The sequence below is a fragment of the Opisthocomus hoazin genome, chromosome 22 (assembly GCF_030867145.1).
Source record: "Opisthocomus hoazin isolate bOpiHoa1 chromosome 22, bOpiHoa1.hap1, whole genome shotgun sequence".
Taxonomy (NCBI): Eukaryota; Metazoa; Chordata; class Aves; order Opisthocomiformes; family Opisthocomidae; genus Opisthocomus; species Opisthocomus hoazin.
In genome coordinates, this window is record NC_134435.1 from 8,696,578 (window position 1) to 8,720,296 (window position 23,719).

General features: G+C 43.4%; 1 protein-coding gene across 9 annotated transcripts in view; it reads left to right on the forward strand.

The window, feature by feature from the left end:
• SGCD (sarcoglycan delta) overlaps positions 1 to 23,719 on the forward strand; it is a 359,505-nt gene that overhangs the window by 268,866 nt on the left and 66,920 nt on the right. For all 9 annotated transcript variants that reach the window (XM_075441531.1, XM_075441526.1, XM_075441532.1 and 6 more), the window contains one exon: positions 6,204 to 6,305. In XM_075441531.1, the coding sequence (XP_075297646.1) occupies positions 6,204 to 6,305 (102 nt within the window). The remainder of the gene's footprint in view (positions 1 to 6,203; positions 6,306 to 23,719) is intronic.

Genomic DNA, 23,719 nt, shown 5'->3' on the forward strand with positions numbered 1-23,719 from the left:
TTCACCCGCTGATGTCTCAGCACAGCTATGCTACGCTGTGCCTGTCGCCTTTAAATGAAAACACTACAAGTAAGACATCTGATAGAGACATCTGAGGTCGATAAGCAGGCAGAAGAAGAGGGACACAAATGTCGGCTGTGGACATGAGACCTCACAGTGCAACTCAAAGCATAAGCGCATATCCATGCCTAGAGGGATATGATCACATACACTGCGCAATACGATGTTGGCTTGGTTTTCTCTACTGTCCGCACAAACTAGAGTCCGTAGGTGAGGTCTCAGAACAAGGTCTGATGTCAGAGGAGGAATCTGTCACACGTCATCTCCTTGCCTTGGAGTGGGTGTTGCTCTGGACTGTGCTGTGTAACCAGCTTTAGTTTGATAGGACTGGTGCTGCTGGTGGGCTTTTAGGCTCTCCTGGCTTCCCTAGGAAAATACTGCTGCTGATCCACAGCTGGATACTGGGGTCTTTAGTCAGATGACAAATTAACTGAAGAAAATGAGGAGAAGGGGGGGGCAGATCCTGTTAGAGCAAGTAGGTGTTTGGGGCTGTGAAGAACTGACAACGATGGGTATCTGTACTGACCTCCCTTAAATCTGTGGAATCTGGAAACATTTAATGTCAAGTCAGAGGTAGAAGAACAGCACAGAAATCTTCCCAGTAGGGGAAGAAAAAACAGGTCACATGCATTTGCTTTTTTCCCCCCCCTAACTTTGGATGTATTGAGCTGTGTAATAACTTGCACATATCTGGAAGTGATGCAGAGCACAGCAATCAATAATACAAGCAACGATAATCAGGTGTTTCAGCCATCTGACATGAGCGGTCTCCGAAGGTAATTCTCTCCCACAGGACACTGCCAAACATAACCTCAGTTTATTTTTAGTAAAAAAGTAAAGGCTTACCTGCCATGCAGAGACAAACCTTGCCAACAGTTTTTCTCCTGAAAAGGGATGGAGGTGCAGGAAAAAGCATGGGGAGAAACCCACCGGTGCCGGTGGTGGCCGACAGACATCTGGAGCTCTCTGTGTTCCCCAACACCGGTGTCCCTAAAACTCTTAGCAAGACCTCAATAAACAGCAAATTTGCCTCTATGTTCAGAAATGCCAGGGGAACCAAGAAAGCGCACAGGAGTGTGAGGCTGAGTTTATTGTTTGTGAAGAACAAAGCATGCTGGCATGCAGGGCCGCAGTGAGTACGTGTTATCACCGCCGTGGTTGCTGACCAGGTTAAGCTGTGGTGCGAGCCCAGCCTGAGCTAATAGAGCTGCCCGTGGATGGCAGACACCGCTGGAAATTACCCTGTTCTACGCGTGAGCAGTCCAGATTGGTGCAGCCAATGCCGCTTCCAGGTATTTACCGCAGCAATTGCGTGTCTCTGCTGAGGTTGGCTGCTTTTTCTTATTCTGTTGACTGAATCTCCCTGCTACCAGCCATACAATTTAAAAAAGCAAAAAAAATAAAACTCACAAGTGTTAAAAAGGAAAGCAAAAAAAAAGCTAGTTTTTACCTGCATGGGTAGCCACGGTGCTAACCACAAGGCAGAGAGGAACCTTGGTGATCACATAGCAGCAATGCTGGGCTCTTCCCCGAACACTAACACCATCATTTGTCACTCCTTGTTAAACTGAGTTGCTTCTCAAACTAATAAAAAAAAATACCCTTTCTCACTCAGCATCACCAAAATGACATTTATGTTATTCAGGATTTTACCATTACTCTCCCCTTTCAATATAGAGCAGAAAGAAACAGCACGTAAATTTTTATGCCTGCACATTACAAGGCATTGTATAAAAAGAGAGGTAGGGTAGATGATAAAATTGCTGTGAAAGTTTTCACCATGCCCTAATAAAAAGCCAAATAATTCAAAGCAGGTGGTGATGGAGAGTTCCCGACTCTGTGCCTCCTGTTTGGGACTTGCCTCCTGGAAGCTTCCACAAAGCTGGTTTATGCCTGCCCCATAAAGCCATTCACTCTCTGCCAAGGAGTCCACTGATAAGAAGGGTAGAAACAATGACTGTCAGATGACAGGGTATGAAATAATCAATACTTCTTTTTTTTTTTCCCTTATTCGCAAGCAATAGAGTGGCAGATAAGGATATATACCAATCACAGACACAATGTTTAATAAAATCTTACGGTCTCTGTCACTCTGGCCAGCTTCCTGCTACATTTTATAGGTCACGGTTCATGAAATTTCATAGGAACTTTCACAGATAGTCACTGTAGCAGAGTATGACATTTAGTTGTTATTAAACCATATAATTTAGGAAGGATGAAGATGCTTTATCCAAAGCAATATGCAAGGTAGTCTTATGTTGGATCTGTGTTTTGGGAACTCTGTGTAGTTCTACAAGCTGCATATTTTTTTTTCTAATAGGAAATAAAAAATGAATATGATTTATTAATGATGGTATTATAAGAGGCCAGGATACTTGTTAACTTTCAACTCGGATTACCTTTGCTTGTTATTTGACCTGTTGACCCAGACTGTCACTAAAAAATCAGGAGAAACATGAGCAGCAGAGAGTTAATTGTGGTGAGAGTCAGTGCTGAGCGTTGCATCCCGATCCCAAACACCAGGGAAGTCAAGAAATAATGTCTGATGAGTGCAGCTTTCATTAGTTTCGGCAGCCGCAGGAGAAGAGAAGGGTGTGTGGGGTTCAGAGCCTGAGAAGAAGAACATGGGAATGTGGCTTTTTTTCTCCAACCCAGTGCTTTTGTAAGAGAGTGCGCCTGCTTGTGTGATATAAATCAGATGTGGTCTTGATGTATTGGTTGTAGTACATTGTCCCATAGGCCTGATACCTCTTTTGGGATATATGGGAACTGCTAGCTGTGAGCTAAATGTCCCATATGTGTGTTTTTCATATATAAAAATGCTGTGGAGGGCAGCTGTGAGACAGAGGGTGAAGGAGAGAAAGGAAGATAAACACACAAGAGAAGAGCAGAGTGGAAGGCTAGATCCATATCACTGCTCGGGATAAAATAGAGTTGTGAGCCACAGAAATTGCTGGTTTGCCACCGTCTCAGTGGTGACTTGACCAGTCCCTTTATCTGTTGGTCCATGTTACTGGTGAAGCATTGTCCCATTTCAGCTCTGGAGCGAGCCGTGGAAGTGGTCAGGATTGTGTCTCCACAGAGGTGGTCATTCTTGCAGCTGTATGGAGCGTATACCAGCTCGCATGACCTGCAACTTTTCTTGATGAAACCAGACAAGAGCTTGCAATGTGAAAGCCCTCAGGGTTTGTAACCTTACTGAAGTATCTATTTTGGGAAAGAATTTGTAGAGTTTTTTTAGCAGCACAAAATGTGTGAGGGTCTGGAGATAGCTGTAATAATTTCCACTCACTCAAATCGCAAAGCATACCACTATCAAAATTTAATCTGGGTTCTTTGGAGCATAATCATATTTCACTCATTTTCCTTCATCCTTTTGCTCGAGATAAATGAACCCCTTCTGTGCCACCACCAACCCAGAATTCGTAAGCCAGTATTTTACACCCGGGACAAGGAATGTAGCAAGTGGCACTTTATGACCCATCTCTCATTCCGCTCCCTTCGACCGTCAATAGCATTTTCAGCATATGTCTCTATTTAAAGTTTCCTCACAGCTTTCATTTCAAAATGAGATGACAGCAGTTGTTTTATTGCCCAGTGCTCCTGAGCATGTCTTCGTCCGTAAGACACCATGCTCTGGCAAAACCGAGCTCTGCTTGGCAGGGCACACCCTGGGAGCAATGCTGCTTGGATCAGGAGAACCTCTGGCAAGTGACCAGTGTCACTGCTGAGCCCGGCCGCGTCTTTGATTTTTATACCCCCCCAAACTGATGCCTTTTGGCAATAGTTCATTCAAATCTGGTTTGGTTAGCCGTTTGCCTTGAGTGACAGCAATTCCTCTTGCAGTGCTGGAGGTGCACACGCGATGGGAGGAAGAGAAAGTAGACAGATGTGTTGTATTTTTTGCAGCTGGATTAGTAAGCGTGCAAGATGTATATCCAAATACATGTAGTTTTCCTGGCATTCTCTTGATCTTCTTAGGGCTTCTACCCCCGTACATACCCCTTTCTAAAATCCCTGAAGCAGTTGGGAGTTGGGTGCTGAGGTGGCTCTTTTGGTTTGGGCTTTGGTGTCTAAGGACATGCCTAGCAGCGACTGAGGAGGAGGCAGCCCAGCCCCTCTCAGTGAGTCCTGAAATTGTGTCATCGGATGCCAGGGAGTCAGTGTGGGATATCTGTATTTATAGCTCAGGAATTTCTCCAAATTACTACTCCTGCCGTTCTGTGGCCTGCATGACCCTTGTTTTCAACGTCTTTCTCACTGTAAGATGAATCCCGTTGCTGTAAGTGCTGATGTGTGCGTCCCTCATTGCAATGTCCTGCCCACGCTGAGCTCCAGCTCTTGTAGGTTTTCTGATTATTGTATCCTGCCTGATCTTGGAGGCCAGAGACATCATATAGCACCATCCTCCTGCTTCTCTAGCCTGGAGAAATGGAAAAAAAATCCACCCAGGTGGAAAGATTCTTTAAGAAGTATGTTTGAGTGTTATCGTGCCTGCTCTTGACTACCCAACTCTTGGTCGTTTCCCAATCCTAATTTATACATGTGGAGACATAGCTTTTGCTAGTATCAGTCTCAAATCCTAGAGATGTCAGGCAAATTTGTGCTGAAAGGTATTCTTCAGACCATCTTCTTCTCAGAAAAAAAAAAAAATTTACCTCAATGCTTGCAGACTTTGACAATCACCCTGCGTCTTAGAAGTAGCACCTTGCATTAGATGTGGTTTTGATTATACATTTACCTTTGCAGTTCCCTCCCCACACCGTGTTTCTTACACATACACTTCTATCTAAGCAATTATAGCCTAAATGGACCTAAATCCTTCATCTTAGTAAAAGTGATGACTTTCACAAGTTAAAGGTGAAATGTAGTTTGGTCCAATTCTGCTTTGTGCCAGTGGATCTGTATACCTGTCTTATTGCATAAAAACCATAAGAAAACCCTGTATAAAATTTTGACATATATTTTGTTTGCTATTATGGTTTCTCAGATGTTTCATTACATCTTAGACATACATAACTAAACAATTTCTAAAGAAAATGGACTATTTGCATTTGTCTGCTGGAGGCCTGCTGCCAACGCTTCGCACCATTTGCCAAGAAGATTTTTGCCGTGGAAGCGCAGGGAGCGATGGGCACTGGGGGAGCCTGGTACAGGGCTGGGGAGAGCGTGAGGACTCACATCTGCAGCTACAGAATCCGAGTAAGGAGAAGGTAGAAATGCGTGTTGCATCAGTCAGTCAATGCCTGGCCAATGGACTTTGCAATGGCTGCTTGAAGGGCAGGAGAATAACTCTGGAGACCTAAACATTTGGATACAGAGGCTCAGGTTGCTGGGATGTGCTTGGGCTATGCAAGGAGCAGAGCGAGGGCTCCGATCCTGAGCTGGTCGTTGTGCGAGAGAAAAGTTGGGAGTTAGCCCAAGAGAGGAGAGCAGTCTGTTGGAAGGATATTCCTGTTGTGTAGTTGCTTCTCCCAGAGCAAATATTTGCATAAATGTGTATTCCAATAAAGCTGTGTAGCATCTTAACAATATTGAAAGCACGGGGAAGACTGAGAGACTTGAAACTAATCAACAGAGTTCCACATCTTTTTGCTTAAGGCCCGATAGCCCTAAAGAAACCCCACCAAAGAGTCTGTATTTTGCAGAGATTTCCCCAAATAATAGGGGTCAAGTTCCCTGCCACGTTTTATCGCAGTACTCCTACATAGCCAAACCTTATTTTGTCGGTTCAGTGGGGTTAATCACATATTCTCTATTTGGAGTTCAGTGGAATTAATCACGTAGTCTTTATATGGATTTGCTATGAATGAGAAGGTATATTAATATACAGGCAGCGAGTGAATATTACAGTGAATAGTTTCCTGTTAACACAGAGCATCGCTGCGTCTCTCTGAGATGACTAGCTTAAAGGAACATCTTTCATCTGTGTAATTCGTTTACTGGGGGGCATTGCAGATTGCTCGGAATAGAAATTTTTTTCACAGAAATGGAGCTTAAAAGGATAACAGAAGTAATTGCATTCTCTAGTGCCTCCCAGTGCTTTACATGTTCTCCTCTATGGGGAAAAAAATCAGATATTGGCAGCCTGGTGAATTTAGTAATTGTAACTAATGGGGTGTTTCTTTTTGTCTGTGTTTTAGGATGGAATGGGGAACCTGAGAATCACGGAAAAGGGTCTAAAGCTCGAAGGAGATTCAGAATTCTTGAAACCTCTCTACGCCAAAGAAATCCGGTCAAGACCAGTAAGTTGTTGGGAAAGGAATAAGCACATTTCTGTAGCCCTACCTCTAAGAAACCATGAAGTGGCAGGGCAGCATGGTTATTGGACAGATTACTTTGACCACTCTACACAGATGTAATCTGGGGAGTGAGTGGGTGTCTTTGGGTACCTCGATCGAATACTGTATCTGCTGGGCAGTTGCAAGGTTGACACACATGGGTTTAGTTTGTAGCTAAAATGCTTCCAGGACCTCTGAGATTTCACATTGTCTTTTTGTCTCCTATTGAGGTAAGTCATAAACAACCCTCGAGTGAGGGACCAAGTGTTTCTGAGGTAGTGGGATGGCAGGCAGTTGTGAAATCCAGCTCATATTTAACTGGTTACTCCTTTTCTGCAGAGAGCAGAGAGGTGCTGCCTTGGCACAAGGGCCTGATCTGTTGTTAGCTGGCACAATAAACCCATATTATGGGCTCAGTCCTATTTCATGTTGTGTTTTAAAATTATGTGCAGTTAAAATTCAGTGCTTCTAGGAGAGACTGCTTGACATAAGTGGCAAGGATGTTAACAACTGAAAATGAGAAAGAACCCAAGTGTGATTGAAAGAGCATTTTCATAGCAACACTTCATTGGTTGTCAGTGACTTTTGCTCTTTCTAATGCAATCCTGTTTGTCTGGAGCAGCTTTAGAATAACTGAAACGATTATAGAGAGTTTCCAGGATCTTTCTCAGAAGATGTCATCTATCTTGTTTCCTGATCCAAAGTGTTAATTTGAGTCAGGTACCAACCTTCCATTTTGATAACAATGGCAGATAGCTAATTAAATAAAGTTAACATCCCTTTATCTCAGCATTTCAGTAGTCTTGTAGAAATTGGAACTTGTAGCATAATCAACACAACATCCAATACAATATCCAATTTAATTATTGAAGGTTGTAACCTCTGTAAGATGGCTAGGAATTGATTTGAACAAGCATAATCACTTAGGAAGAAAAGTTAATGAGAAAACGTTCATATCTATAAATGTTTTCATCCCTGAATTAAAACGGAACTGCAGAACCTGACATGTCATACACCTTGTAACATAAAATGTGTGGAAAAGGTGCAGCACTCGGTTTGATAAATAGACTGACAAATTGCTATTTACATTTCTTTTTCTCTAGTTAGATTGCTGGAAAGAATATTTGGTTTCTAAGAGAACTGAGAACCACTTATTAGTTCAGAGTTTACAGTTTGCATATTATGGTATTGATCTACATTTTAGTACGGCAGGGGGGACAAAAGGTGTCCCCTTCTTGAGGTTACGAAACTTGTTTCCACACCACTGACAGTGTAATGAATGCAAGGAACAAGAAATACAAAGTAAGGCCTGTGTGTGTGTTCCATGTCTTATCCATCCTCCAGGATTATTTTTGCGGTTAGCCAGAGAAGTTGCAAGCCAGAAGGCCTGATCTACAGCCTAGAGAGTCGGAGCATCTCTGCTGGCTTCAGCAGAGGAGTCCTGGAAACTGTACTAACTAGAGAGTTACATAAACCATGTGCGTAGTTTCTCTGACTGCTTGGAGTTAAACTGGAATAGCCTGTGCTGGCCTTCAGCCTGCTCGCAGTAGTGCTGGAATGACTGTTGGGCTGGGGGCGAGAGGGGCAATCCTGTTGGTTTCAGTCACCTGCTGCTTTCTGGTGCGTTGTGTGAATTTGGGCTCTTGCAAGAAAACGGACGAGTTGCAGTCAATCAAAGGATGATAGTTACAGAATATTTTAAAGTATTATTAAATGATCAATGCTCTGTTTTTTTAAAGAACGGTAGTATGACCTAGTACTCTCTTGGAGGGAAGCGTACTAGCAATTCTTGAACTTGATGAATGTTGCTAAAATAAAGTGCCGAAGTCAGCACTCAGTAGTACAGGTGAACATCCATACTAATTCCATAGCGATCTTCTCTGGGTTTTCAAGAATGCATAATGCAGCTTTAAATATGCAAAGTGTAACAGGAACAATATGACAAATAACAGTAAAGAACATCCCAGAAATAAGTTGACGTATAATATTTTTCATATTTTTAATTAAACAACCTAAGAGTTGTGTGCAGATAATGGTTTTACATAAAGCTCAGAAGACTTTCAGATGCTGGTGATTTATAGAAGACTTTCATGTGAAAAAAAAAAAAGAATTCATTTCACTGTCGTTCTGTGTAGCGGATGAAGGGGCGTTGGTGCGGCGTGGAGAAGGCAGGGGAAGAACCGCTCTTTGTGTAAGTGGCTGCAGTCCCGTGACCGCCGTGGAGCAGGTTTTCCCACTCATGTCTCTCTGCAGTGCTGCTCCCCACGCTGCCCTGCTGTGGGCAAAGCTGGGCAATCCCTGCCAAAATGTATCCTAACCATGAATTGGGATAATGCTGGAAAGCCTGGATTTGTTACTGGTGTCTCTTCTCAGCTGCATCTCTTCAGTGCCGGGAAGGTGGTGATTAAAAGTACACACAGACTTGCTTTCCTAGGAGCTGTGCCCTCTGGTTAAAAGATAGTTTTGGATTTCCACTTAGAAGGGGATTGCTTTTTCAAATTAATTTGGCAAGAAGAGAAGACCAAGGTTTAGAGAGGAGGAAAAGCCCTCAAATGTTGTTCCAAGAGACTGACTGTGTGGGAACCTCTGAGTTTCTGTAGTTTGTGCCTTAAAAAGCACTAGTAGGTACTGCTCCCTTCATCACCTTCTGGGCAGAATACTTGCATTTAGCTGTGCTCCTTTTGGAAAGTAACTCACTGCAACTGCAATTACAGCTGAGAAGAACTGAATCTGTTGTACTGTGGCACGCAATTGATGACAATCCAACAAAGGCATCTTTCTCAGAGTCCCGTCAAAGCTGTTAGCAGAAGGCTTGGACCAGCGTGGTTCGGTCCCGTGCTGGAGAAGTGGCCATTAAAATCCCTGACATGAGCTGGCTTCTTAGAGCTGCTTCCAGCCAGTTTCTTTCTGTGTCACCGCTGCCTCCTGTCTCAGGAGTGACACCTTCCAGGCTCGCTTGCCTTTCCCTTCACCTGTTCCAAGAGTGACCCCGCAAATCCCTCTCTCTTCATTTAACGAGCGTCTCTGCTCCTGTTTTTTCCCCCTCCTAGTCCTGGCTCAGTAATACTGGGTTTGCAGTGCCTCCTGGATTAGGAGCCTAGTTCTAAGCATCAGACCTTGTGAATAAACATAACCTTGTTTACTGCGTGAGCCTAAAGTTTATCTGGAGATTAATGAATAGTAACTGGTGGTAGCAGTGTTTGCACCCTTGTAGTCTTGTTTTAAAGAAATGAGATAGATGCATTCTCTTTTCCGGGAGTGATCAGAGCATCTTAAACTCCCAGCTGAACATATTGCACACTAAACAGTATTTTCCATGCCACTTGCATGGAACATGAGCATCTTGCTGCCTTTAATTAAGAAGTTAACTGGACCATGAAGTATTGCCTGTGTAAATAAAAGTGATTTGTACTTAGTCAAGAAGGTGCATTAGGAATCCTCACATTTCTTTACTTGCACATAAATTATGGAGATTATTAAAAATTGGAAGGGTCATCTATAAACCCATCTGTAGCTCAGCTGCCCTGTCACTCTCAAAATGTAGCTGTCTTTCTAACTGTTGTAATTTATGGTGGACTATCGTGCAAACCATCTGCTTGCTTATAAATCAGACAAACTTTGACTGAAAGTTGCACGCAGCAGCACAAATCGTTAATTTTATGTGCTGGAAAGCAATGGCAACAGTTTTGTGGTCTTCAGTCTTCATTGCCTTAATTTGAATAGAAATTTAAAACTGGAAGTTTTCCTGCCTTTGTTGAGAAGAGCTGCTACCAAACAGGTTGCTTGAAGCTTCCAGCGAGTACAGATTTCACTTTCTTAGTGCTGCTGGGGTGTTTTGAAGCTTGCTGGGGTGTTTTAGAAGGGGCAAGACAGCGAACAGGCTACGTCCATTTTCCATTCTAATAACAACAGAAATACAATCCTGTGCTGTGATCATACAGGAAAATCAAGTGAATTACTTCTCTCACGAGCTGTGTGACATCTGACGAGATGATAATCTCAGCTTTAGGAAGCAGAGCAAGACATTGCCGTGATAGGATTAGGATGTTTTTACCCTTTCAATGTTCATTTCAAGTGCATACATAGAAAAAAATAAACCTCAGTTTGCAAATGTTTACACCTGGGCTTAAATTTTCTTACCCTGAATCCTTTTAAAGACAAGCGTATGGATTTGCCTGACAAAGATTTTTTGGTGTATAAAGCCCTTGACAGGGGTGCTGCCGGCTCCGCTCTCCTGTGGACTCTGCTGCTGGTGGGGGGCTCTGGGAGCACAGACCTGAGCGTGGGCACCAGCCTTCGCTGCCTGGGGGAGCTCCGAGCTGTTCTGTGGTTGCACAGGTATACGTGATGGCCAAATTCACTGAGCAGATTTTGAGGAGATTTGAAGTGTTTTTTAAAAGAGATCTCTTAGTGTGTTTAGCTGGTTTCAGGTTGAAGGTCTGCTTCCCATTATTTTTAATCAACTGAAAAAAGAATTTGAAACAAGAATCCTGTACATCAAAAAAAAAAGCCTGAGGCAAAGTACAGTGTCTTTTTTTTGTATTCCTTTCTTTGAGTGATGTTAGAGGTCCCTATCCTGGTCCCTGTGGCAATGAGTATCTCGCTGAGAGCAGCGTGCTTGCTCAAAGCTTTGGAGCAAACCTGGTCTCATTTGAAGCCGTATGAAATAATTAGTGACTACAGTGGAAGAAGGACTGGGCCTGCCATTAACAATTGGCTGTGATTCTCCAAGGCATTCTGTTTCACCTAAAAAAATCACAGTCGTGAATTAGGGCTGATAACTGCTGTTCTCTTTGCTGGTGTTTAGTAAGTTCTCATCAGCATAAAAGCTAGACCAGCAAGTGCATAAAATATGCTTGTCTGTACTTTACATTTTCCCCAGTCAGTTTTTGAATGATAGAAATTATAAAGGAAGCTTTTAAGAGTGATAAATAATTATTGTGCCAATGTACATGTCTCACTGTGTTCAGATCTGGAAGAAGAGTGGTATGATTTTAAACACAAAAGCAGTTCTGCAATGGACGCGTTCTTTTGTATTATTTGCTCTGCAGGTCTGCCTGCCTCAAAGCTGAAAATACGCACTGAAAAACAATAAACCACGTATTTGGATTAAACCATGACATGTGCCCACAATGGGGCATACCTGCCTCGTAGTCATAAATACATATTTATAAGCAATATGACATAGTAATTTGGATTATAAGGCAACATTCACCCATGAGGAAAGGCAGTGCAGATGGCAAGATAATTGCAACTTTGTATGATCCTCAAACTGTGTAGTAGAAATCTAGCTTTCAGTAAAGGCTCAGATAGATAGCGTGAAAGAAGGCTGCTGTTTCTTGGGGAAGGAGACAGAATACTTACTTTTCTTCCTTTGTCAGAGTTTGCAGAGCAATGAAAGGATATTGAATTAGTTCCTGATGATTTGGTCTAGCAAAGTGCTTAAGGATTTCAGCACGCTCTATGAAACCATCACAGGGTGGAAATGAAGTTTGTCTCACCGTGCTGCTGTCACTTAGCAGTCCCTGCGCGCTCCCACCACCTCGCTGGCCATTACTCCTCCCAGCATTTAGCTATTCTCTTAACGACCGGTTCTCTTCAAAGAAGAGAGGAATCTTTTGGTTTACACATTAGGATATGAACGAGCCTGGAAGAGCTCCTGGCAGCTCATGGAGACATTGGTCTCCTGTCTCTGGGGCAGATCAGCTGCCGCTGTGGCTTCGGGTAGGACAAAGTCACGCTATCCGAGGCTGACTTCTGAAGCACGATGCTTCCTCCAGCCACATCTTCATAGCTTACTACTTCTTGGTTGATATTTGGCAGTTGATGTTATAATATTGTTTAAAAGCCGTAGTAATTTAAAACAAGAACAAGGCTGCTCGTGATGGCACAGTGAACAAAAGAAAGCTTCTTGCAGCCGTGCCTGGCCATCTCATATTCTCCCTATAGGGCTTGTTAAGTGTTGGTTGTGGCCCCGCTCCAGATACCTGGTTGTTAGATTCTGTGCCAGTGTGCTTTTGCGATAAAAGTCGCTCTCAGTTTGGTCGCTTTGAGTCTTGCTTGCCCGACAGCTATCAGCGGAGTGGAGAGCTGGCAGTCAGCAGGAAAGGCAGTGAAAATAAACAGAAGCAGCCGAGCAGATTGCAAAAGGCATCACTTTGACAGAAGCACCCTCACCTGATGCGCAGGTATCGTTGCCATTGCCATCCGAAGCAGATTTGAGTCAGCGTCTGGCAGTAGGCTCTGAGCATCCAGTGGGATTTATAAAATTGATACGGTCTCCTCTTAATATATTTAATTCTTAAGCAATAAAATCCAGAGAGCCTACTTCAGACTGAACCTTGGTTGCCCCGACACTTGGGGGGCAGTTAGTGGCTCTGTGATTTTTCCAGTGTGTTGAAAAGGTGGAAGTTTAAGTAAATTTTACAGCAACGATGAAAACATTTCCCTTTACCTTCAAAGTACAATTGGCCAGAAGTCTCTCAGCCGCGAGTTATGAAGGAAGTTTTGTAGTCTGGCTGAAGGAGTACTTCCAGTAACACCAGAATTAAATCTCGCTTTGTCTGTTCCCTGTTGTTTGTCTAACGAGCTCGTGTTATGTGTTGCACGCTGAGAGCGTGAGAGCCAGAGTATCCCGCCAGCTGCAAAATCCAAGTATCCCAAAGAAGAGCAAGAGAGGAGGCTCTGAAGTAACGAAACTTTTTGAAATCACTCCACAAGTTGCTTTTCAAAATGAAATCTCGTGGAGGCTGCCTATGGCATTTTGAAAAGGATTTCATTAAATGTTGCTAACTTGTCATAAGCTCTCTTAAATGGAAGGGTAATGGCTCATAACATTTGTAAGCTTTTTAATTTCATGCAATATGAGCAGTGTAATCAACACCTATTAAAGTCAATCAGCTGTGCCAAGTGGGCTACCCACCTCAGCTTTTGTCGGTGTTTTCATCATGGGTACACCTCTGAACCAACTCTGGGAACAACGTGGTTGTACTTTCTTATCCTAACACCAGTGGAGATTTTGGGTCCAGAAAACCCAATGTGGCTGTTGCAGAAGTATCTGAACCCATAAGCTGAATAAGCACTTTATAGTCAGTGGCTTTCACCTTCCAGGGAGGGAGTTTGGGCCATGGAGCTGATGTGGACCAGTTAACAGCTCCAGAGATAAACATAAAGGAGATGGAGAATTTCCCAAATGGTCTCCCCATGTGTTGGACTTTTTCCCTCTGACAGGTGAAATTTCTCTGCTTGAGCTGGTTGCATCAGGAGAGGGGAACAGTTCAGATCGTGTGTTTGTTTTGCTCTTCTGATCCGATTCCCATCTCCTCTTCGTATTAAACATTTGCAGCTGGACTCTGCAGTCATAAAACAAGTGAAGTGCATCACAGCTCGAAGTGAGGGGCCGGGTTAAGGCTCGGTGCTCTGCGGCGTCTGAGCTTTTGCATTGCATTTTTGCCATGATCCCAGAAATTGCTTGCATTTCAGCTGTGAAGAGGACATTGGGGCTGAGTATTGTGGTGGGACTGTGTTTGAAATGGTGCAAATCAGCTAACATCATGTTTTCAACTGGGTCACGACCCCTGAGACAGGAGTGCAGGCACTAGAAGCTAAAAGAACAGAATATACATTTGTTTTAGTTTATTCCCCCAAAAGGAAAAAAAAAAGACATAGAATTATTGATCTTAAAGTTTAAATAAAAAACGGCTGAGCTGAATGAATTTGACAGTCAGTTTCTTGCTTTCTATGGACATGCACCAGTCTTCTTGTGTCTGTTAATTCAGCTTCAGTTTGGCATCTTGAATTTGCGTGCTACGTCTATGAATTAGCTGGGAAGCTGCTGTGAACCTCATTTTTCTTAATTAGCCATTTATTATGGCCTCGGCCTCTCAGTATTCCTACAGGTTTCTAAACCTTCAGGAGCTGTACATCATCCTTATTTTTCTATGTTTAATCTTATACTAAAAAACAAAAAAGCACAGGGGGTTTTCGGGGGATTCATGGGTGCAGGGCACATCAGTCACAGCCACTGATTGATGGATTTCTGCTGCTGGCTGGTATGGTCGGACGGGTATTACTGTTAAAAGAGAAGTTCTGCTGGTAGTTGACCACAACTGACCTGAACCAGCCCATGGGACTGAATGCGTTCGTAGAGTAGCCTTGAAATCTCAGTCCAAAACTTGATCCAAATTTCATCTTAACAAGCTGTAGCCTCAGAAAGAAGTAAGCCTTACAAAGCACCTAAAACTGCTTGGGGAAAAACATGTGTGATCGTGCACTGCTGTATTTCTCTCTCTCAGGGGCAAAGGCCTCGAATTTAAGGCTTTACTATGTCTAGACATCGCTGCTGACAGTCAGGATTCTGGCTACTTTGGAAAGGCTGAAGCACAAAACCAACTTCTTAATACTAAAAAAGAAAAGGGAATAAAACTTTATACAGTATGGACAGAGAGAAGAGAGACACAAATAGACAAAGGAAACACTACAAGACAAATAGCAAGATCCAATTATAGAGAAAAAGAATGTTTTTCTGATACTTCCAAGAAGCCTCAAGAGCAGAGCTTCGTGTCTTCTTACCACAGGACAGCAAACACTTCTGCAACTCTTCTGCTGATCAAAACTATTTCAGCAGCAAAGTTATGTATTTTGTAAGGCAAGCGTTACTTGACGAGACGAGCTGTGCTGTCATTAGGAGGTGCAGGCACACACAACTGGTTTTACAGACAGGTCGGTTTCTGTGTGCTTTGGTTTGCAACAGGAAAAGAAAGCCAGACCTTCCAGGCTTCATTTACCCTTTGCTGTGCCACTAATAAAAGTTTCTCTGATTGTTCTATTTCTAAATGACAAATGTTGGATTTGGAGAAAGAAGAACACAGGGTAAAACAAGAACAACTTTAAATTTGCTCCTGTTCTTCTAGGACAAATTGGTTGAGGCTCTTGGGAGAACTGAGTTGCTTCTTTTGAAAGAAAAAGTAAGGTTTCTTTGGCTGTTAACATTTCCCTGTCAGGAACATCTCTATTTTTGATCTCTGTTTGTCTGAGGCCATCCCTGGCCGTCTGCTCCCATGTATGCCAGCACCCTTCTGGAAGGGACAGTCCCATGCCAGCACTAGTGGCACAGTGTTGGAGTGCAGGACACTGATGTATGTGAGCAAATAAAAATGGCTATAAATCTACTCACAGAGACAGGCTTTCTGACTTGTCAGTAAATGATTGATCTAGGCTTTAGTCCAACCAGATATTTAATTATGTGCATAATTTACAGACATAAGTAATTTCATTGACATCAATAAGGCTATTCGCATGCATAAAGTCCGGCGTACGTTGTGTTCTTTGCTGGATTATGCCCCATAATTTCTGCCTGTATTGCATGTGTGCGGCAAAGCGAAGCCACCGGCAAGAGCCCATGCTGCTGGTCCTCGTACAGACATGGAGACAGACGCAGCCCCTTTCTCCAGAAGGTTTTGCGTTGTCAATAGGTAGACAGAGAGTGGGACAGGAGAAGGGGATGAGGGTGAGCAGAGCAGCTTGCTCATTCACTCCTACAGCAGCCGAGGACTGGTGTGAGGAATCCTCTGTCCATGTGCACCCTCATTTTAGTAGATCACACGCCCCAAGTATAAAGGAGTGTGGTGATAGAGCTGGCAGATATTTTTGTATGGTGTAATGTGATATGGTGACAAATTGTCCTTCTTGGGGGGGGATGCAAAGGAAAGCAATTTCCATTATGCCTATTTTTTTCTTTTGTTTCTTTCTTCATTTTTTACTGAAGGCTTTCAATATAAAATGTCACATGTCGATTGAGTTCCTCTTGATTTGCCGTGGTTCCAAGTCCAGTGAACTTTTTAGGTGTGCTTCCAGTCTGGCCTTAAAAAGTGGGATAATTTTCTGAAACAGGTTGTCCAAAGTACTAGCAGGGAGTCTGTTTCTCTCTGAAAGGAAATAATCTGTGGAACAGAAAGAAAATTCAAAGTGTTTAAATTCACAGTATTTCTTCCTTGTGCATCCATCAGGGCACAGTCTTTACAGAATCACAGAATCACAGAATCACAGAATAGTAGGGGTTGGAAGGGACCTCTGTGGGTCATCTAGTCCAACCCCCCCGCCGAAGCAGGGTCACCTACAGCAGGCTGCACAGGACCTTGTCCAGGCGGGTCTTGAATATCTCCAGAGAAGGAGACTCCACAACCTCCCTGGGCAGCCTGTTCCAGTGCTCCGTCACCCTCAGAGAGAAGAAGTTCCTCCTCATGTTCAGACGGAACTTCCTGTGCCTCAGTTTGTGCCCATTGCCCCTTGTCCTGTCACTGGGCACCACTGAAAAGAGCTTGGCCCCATCCTCCTGACACCCACCCTTCAGATATTTGTAGGCATTTATAAGGTCCCCTCGCAGCCTTCTCTTCTTCAGGCTGAACAAGCCCAGTTCCCTCAACCTCTCCTCGTAGTGGAGATGCTCCAGTCCCCTCACCATCCTTGTAGCCCTCCGCTGGACTCTCTCCAGTAGCTCTTCATCCTTCTTGAACTGGGGAACCCAGAACTGGACACAGTACTCCAGATGAGGCCTCACCAGGGCAGTGTAGAGGGGAAGGAGAACCTCCCTCCTCCTGCTAGCCACACTCTTCTTGATGCACCCCAGGATCCCATTGGCTTTCTTGGCAGCCAGGGCACACTGCTGGCTCATAGTTAACCTGTCATCCACCAGGACACCCAGGTCCCTCTCCGCAGAGCCATCCTGCCATGGAATAGCAGAAGATTCCTCACTTTCAAACCTTAATTTTTCCCTGATCAGGAGTAGAGCAGAAGCATCCATGGCTTTTGTCTTCTCACCAATGAGGTTCCCCAGATAGCATTGACTGTGTAGTGCTGCGGTCATCCAGCTTCCACCAGAAACATCCCTTCTAAGGATAGAGAGGTGTCTTCCTTTGTGAAGTCCTTCATTATGGTCTACAAGGGAAGTTTTTGTTTAAAGTTTATTTCAAATGCAGCAGTGAGAAAATTTGGTTTGTAAATCATTGTCTGTTTATGAAAATGGTGAGTAAATGCAGGCCAAGATTTGCACAGTATCTTAGTCAGTGCAGGATACTTTGTTGGATTCTTAATTTGTAGTCTAAAACTATGCAATGAAATAGCTTTTATGGCCTAGGCTTTTTCCTTTCTCTGTCTCTCCAGGTACAGCTTGATATTCTGCTTCTAGTTCTTTTTGTCCTTGAGCAAACCATATACCGTTTCGTTGTCTCGTTGTCTCTGTCTTGATTTAGACAAGGGATGGATATGTCATGGGGCATTTCAGAAATAAAAGTCGTTAACATCTAAGTTCTGCTGCTCTGCTAAGAAGCCAGCAGCAGCTGCAAAAGATTGCCCGTGGCACCATGAATGGGTGGCTACTGATTGGAGAGAAGCGTGCTGTTCACGGAATCATCCATATCACTCTTCACAGTGCCTGGCAAGTCCTCTTTTCCAAGCACTAAGACAAGCTGAGCCGTCCTCTTGGATGCGATCTGACAGGACTGCAGCCTAAGGCAGCACAGCTGAAGAATAAGATGTGTTTTTCCAATGAGAAGCTTTGTAAGACATCGGTATTTAAAAACAGAGAAATAAATAAAATTACAGACAATCGGGTTGACTGAGGGGAGAAGGGAGGTCATTTGTCTGACAGAACAGCATATCTCTCCACCAAGGCTTTCAGTTCTTCAGCCAAAAGCTCTCGTCTTTCTTTTGATTAGGTTGATCTGAAAGAGTGCGAACAACTCATTGCTTAAAATCGTTATTTTTTGAGGTACATCTTGCAGATTAGAAGTATAAAGTGGGCATAGCTCTTTATCACCTTAGCGCAGTTGATATTTCCCTGTAAGGAGATTCACTGTTGTGTTGTACACACAGATGAAGCCACACGGTGAATGGCCAAATAATCCATAATCCAAATGCACACTAATTGCCGTGAAAGCTCAAGAGTAAGTGATCAGCCTGAGCTGATTTAGTTACTTGGTTTCCATAGAGCCATGGCTGGAGGACAGTGGGTTGGTGGGATGAACCTGTGGTTGAGTGTTCAGAGCTTGTGTCCTCCACTTTTGTGCAGAACATCCTTCACTGTTCAAATGAAGGAAAGGCCAGACAGGCCAATGGCATGTATGTTGTCAGTGCTGCTAGGTTGGGGAGCACCTTTTATTGCATGCTTACCATTGCTTCAAGCCAAAATATTTGATCTGTATTGCTGCTACTCTCTTGAAATTCCTAACTCCTACTCCAAACTGACTTTTGCTGTACATGTTTCCGTAAGATCCCAACTGTTATTTATAAATGATGAACCTTGATGTTGGTACACAGTTGGGAAAGCAGCAGGCTTTTTGTTTCTCTCTGCAACATTATGCGTTATGCAGCACTCTGGGAAGCATAGCTTAGCTGAAGTAGAAGAAACAGGAACAGGCAGACAGGACCCTTCCTGCACCCTTTCCTGGTGGGAGCCACTGGTTGAGCGTCTTCACTGATCAGTTTTGTTCCTCCAGGGTTTTGAAAGAACTTCAGAAATAAAAACACTGGGAGGCAAATTCCTTCTGTTTAAAAGTGGAGACAGCCAGACAGGCTGAGCCACCCTGCTGGTTGCCCGAAGAGTAATTCGGGTCCTTGGCTTTTATATGCTTCCCTGTGCTCTGTTTTACCTTCACACATCCTAACCTCTTTGGCTGCTTTTGCCATTACTCACCGTTTCCCCAAACAACATTCCTGTCTTCTTCCAGGCATGGAAAAAGCATCTGCTGCTCTTTCTGCGAGCCTGACATCTCTTGAAATACCACTCCCCAGCTCCCCAGTGGTGTTGGTTAGGGATGTATTTTTGCTCATCGGCCCCATACAATGGCAATACCCTGCATTCCTCTCGTCTCTTCACCCTGAAGCAGATACTCAAGAGTGTCTGTTGAGGGGCAGCCATAAGATGCAGTCAAACCCCATCACAGAGTGCCCTATTCCTGCTCATGCAGCTGTCCCACTGATCAGACCTTTGCTGTCATGCTGTCTCTGTAGGTACATGTGTTCGGTGTAGCAACGTCCAGCATGATTTAGCGTCTTTCCTCCAGATCAATCCAATTTCATGTCACATGTTTAGCTGCATCTGTCATTTTACCTTTTCAAGTGTACCCCTGCCTTGGCTGTTAGACGTTCAGCCTCTCCGAGGCAGATGGAGGTTTGCAGTTCTTCCTCGCCGAGACGGGTACTGACGGGCACTGATTCACACATGGACCCTTGGGGCACTGCAGGTCAGGGTCTGGCCCCTGTGTTTGTTCCTGCAGACAAGCCTCTGTCTAGTCATGTAGACTGACAGAGCATCCTACTTGAAGCCGAGTATTGATCATTTCAGCAGAAGCAGCAAAGTGGTTAGATAAAAGCAATTCAAAAACAGTCTGTGCAAATGTTTCTGTGACCTCACAACCCTGTATCATAATTAAAGCAGAACAAATTACTGTGGTATCAGAGGTACAGTCTTGGGCCCAGCCTTTCTTTTCTGTTCTTCCCATTTTGCCAGATGGGCCCATACAGAGTTTACTGAGTGTCTTTCTGCAATAAATATGCCCACAACAAGGCCAAAATATGGTTTTCATCAATCATTTTATACCTGCTTCAAACATGTCATACCAGTCTATGTGCTTACAGCAGCTTGGGGGAAAAAATAATGCAGACAAACCACAAATAAAAGCAAGAATTTGAATAGAAAACTTGAATTTTCTATCACCAGGAATGGTCAGATGGTCTTTCTTTGCGTCTTGTACAGTGGCAAGTGCGCAGTCTCCAGTGTATAAATAATTGCAGATCGAGGAAATGAAATTATTACTCCCATGAAGCTATTGAAAAGGAGAGCACACCGAGCCCTTCAGACCTCTTTCCTGATGCACAGACCCGCATTTGCCCATGGAGCACAGCAAACCTGAAGGATGGGTCACGTAAAGAAGAGCCTTGTAATTGCGAGAGAAGCCCAGAAACAGAAACGCTTTGATTGCAGGAACATGTCCAGGCTGAACCTTGTCATTTCACGGGCCAGATGCATTGGAGAGAACTCCACTGGGTAATCACAGAAGTGAGGATGGCCTTCTGCGTCCTGCCTCCCAACCGTAACCGTGCTGTAATATAGTTGCTTTTGCAGTGTAATTGCTTTCTCTGCAGGGCTTCTTCCTATTGATTCTGCTTGTGTGGATTTAAATTGTTTGCGGGTTGGAACTAGGCTCAAGTTGGTCTGCATCTCCGCTTTCCTGTGCTAGGCAGCTCACGTGACAGTTCTATCTAAGAGGCTTTAATGATGTCTAGATAGCATCACTCCCTGGCCTGCACGTATGTATTTGATTTGAGGAGAGAGGCTGGATCAGATAAGTTCAGAACATCAATAAATACGTGTATTTTGTTTGGTGACACTTGTTCAATTTGAATCTTTTTCCCAGGAAGCAGCTTGTGTTGTGTCATTTTTTCAGCGTGCTGTGTAAATGCTCTGCATCTGCAACTGTCGAGGATGGTGCCATCCCATAGCAACGCCATCTGCTCGTTCACAAAGTGCTTTTTTGCGTAGATAAAAAATGTGAGGTGTTATTCATAATTAGGCAAATCACATGCTGTGATCTGTGATTGATTTGATTTCTGTTGCTGGCTACCTCGCGTATGTCTGGGTGTCCAGAAGTGTTGTCTACATATCAGCATATGGATGCAGATGAATAGGGACTCATGAATTCTTTTTCCCAATCCAGACAGATGGAAATGTTTTCCTTTCTTCTTATTAGCAGCAGCTGAATTTCAGTAACACCAGGGGCCTCTTCTAGGATCCTGCCTGTGTTCCATGCTGTACATGCATACGTAAGTTGGCATGGCCATTTATAACCTAATACAAGAAGTAAGCGACCCATGGCATGCAGCAAAGGAAAGTTATCATTTCAAAGCAGTGTTCAGAGATAGCCGTGTTATTCGCCTTCTTGGAGGAAAATATCTGGATATATAACTTGGTGTTATGCAGCGCAGTAACAAAATGCCTAAAAGGTGCTGTGAGCGTCGCAGAACCCACGTGTCTCTGCTAAATCAGACTTTAGGAAAATATTACTGTGCCTTTCTTAATATTAACAGTATGTACTCTTTATTGTGTATTCACCTCATTGAGTGAGATCCTAATTGTTTGTGGTTGCACTGTGGTCTGAGTAATGCTGATAGTAAGAGAAAGTAACTCAGAAATTACTAGCTCTGTGTAATTTTAATATTGTCTTCAAATGCCTTTCATAGATAGTGGGGTATGATTTACAAGCAGTTTTCAAAGATGTTTAAGGCAGGCAGTAGGCATACCAGAAAGGCCGTAAAAATGAAAACACATGAACAGGGGTCTGCACACTTGTCTGGAGTAAAAGTTACGAGCAGTGGAGTAGCTATATAGTTGGATGATTTAGAATTTTTTAAACCTCAGCAGAGCTCTCTCCTTTTCTCTCCCTCTCTCCTATGGCCCTGTACCTACCTACAGTGTGTTCTCTTCAGCAGGAGATCTGTCACCACTGGAGCCTTGACCATAACTTGCATAGCCCGAGGCAGAAAAAAGGCTATAACTTAGCACAAATCCATACTCCCGCTGCTACAACACCTCCTATAGACACGGATCTGTGCGGGGCGAGCTGCCGCTGAGCTGCAACAGCAGTTCGGTATTTCTGCAGAAGAATTCAAGTAATTGAAATGGGTAGAGAATACTTGTTTGATTTTTACTGGAAGTGGTGATCAATGCGCTGAGAGCCTAGGACCGCTGCTCTCCTCTTTAAGAGCACCACAGTTTCTCAAATCCTGCTTAGTTTCTTCGAGGGAGAGCTGTTCCCCAGTGATGCAGAGTTAATCATCAGTGCACGCTTGATTGACGCTGGTGTAACACCTTTGGGTGAACTCTGAGTGCAGTGGAGTGCTTGAAGCATTTTCAGAATTATTTGGTCATTTTGCAAGTTGTGCTGTTCTCTTAATTTCTTCTGGTGTCAGGGTGTCTTGCCAGAGGGCTCCTGGTGCTGAGCACGCTTAATGCATCGGATTTTTTTCAAAGCCAGTAATGCTCAGTTCACTCCCACCAGTAGAGAAAGTTTTGTGAATGTGCAGCAGCTTTCAGATGTTACAAATCCCGATTTCCCATCCTCGTGGATACTGACTAGAACTCCAACATGCACAATTGCATCTTATTTTTATGTGTGTGTCTATCGGTTTCATCATGTCATCTGTAGTTTTCCTCTTAAGTCAATGAAGTAAAAAAGAATGGCAAAGAATTCGAGGCAGATGTAATATCTTGGAGAATTTTTTGATGTTGTTTGTAATGTCAGCAGACATGGTGTAATTTAATTTTTGGAAGAATCTCAGCTGCAAAGCAACTGATTAGGCATCTTGAAGAAGCAGCCACATTCTCAAACCACTGTGTGCATGAGATTGTTACAGGTATTCTTCTAAAGAGAGAAACCCCTGGACTGCCAGAACTAAATCGCTCTGAAGGACTCAAACCCCTTGGGCAGCCATCTAAGAGCAGAACCCAGTCATTTAGACCTCACATCACAGACCTGCCTTCTTTGCACTTTAAAAAGAAGAGTTAGAGTTATAATTGCTTTAATTCAGCAGTGGGAAATTTATCTTTTATTTCTGTTGTTATTAAAATGAACTTCAAGAAATGCTGTAAAAGAGGGAGATTTGTGGTATTGGACATAGAACTCCAATGTGCACACTATCTATGCCATTAAAGTGTATCACATTGGGTGGGACCACAGGATTTTCTGAGCTTCATACTACTGTAAAATGTATCTTTCTGCAAAGGTGACTGTACCTTGTTTGCATAGAAGGGGGGACTTGAATTTTTTGGTTTTAAGCATTTGAATACTTAATAAAATGTCAGAAGTTGGAACACAGCACATTGAGTCAGCCCATGATACCACATTTATGTTTGAGTGCCAGTAGCAGGTCAGGGATGTATCAGGTCCGTTACGGATCCAGGTTGCAAGACGTGGGCACGTTAAACTTGTGAAAAGTGTTTGTTTCCAGGATGAAGAGGATGCAGACTGCATTTTGTTATCTCTGCTCTGGATCTGTTGCCTCCTTCCTGAAAGCAATCATCTTCACATACTGGGACATTTTGTAGCATTTGTTTAATCTGTTTGTTACCAATTCCATTCACGGTTTGCTTTCATTCTGCTATGAAAAGCTTATGCTGTCAAATCAGAAGTTTTACTAAAAAAGGGATTTAGTTACATGAACGTTATATTCAACTGTTTGAAGGACAAAGTCAAGATCAAAAGAGACTCAGTGATTAAACAACAAAAAGTATGTTCAAATCATATTAAGGGATGTTTTCAATCTAGCACCTAGGGATTTAGCTACATGACTTAAATCTTTGTGCTAGAAGGCTTCTGGGGAAA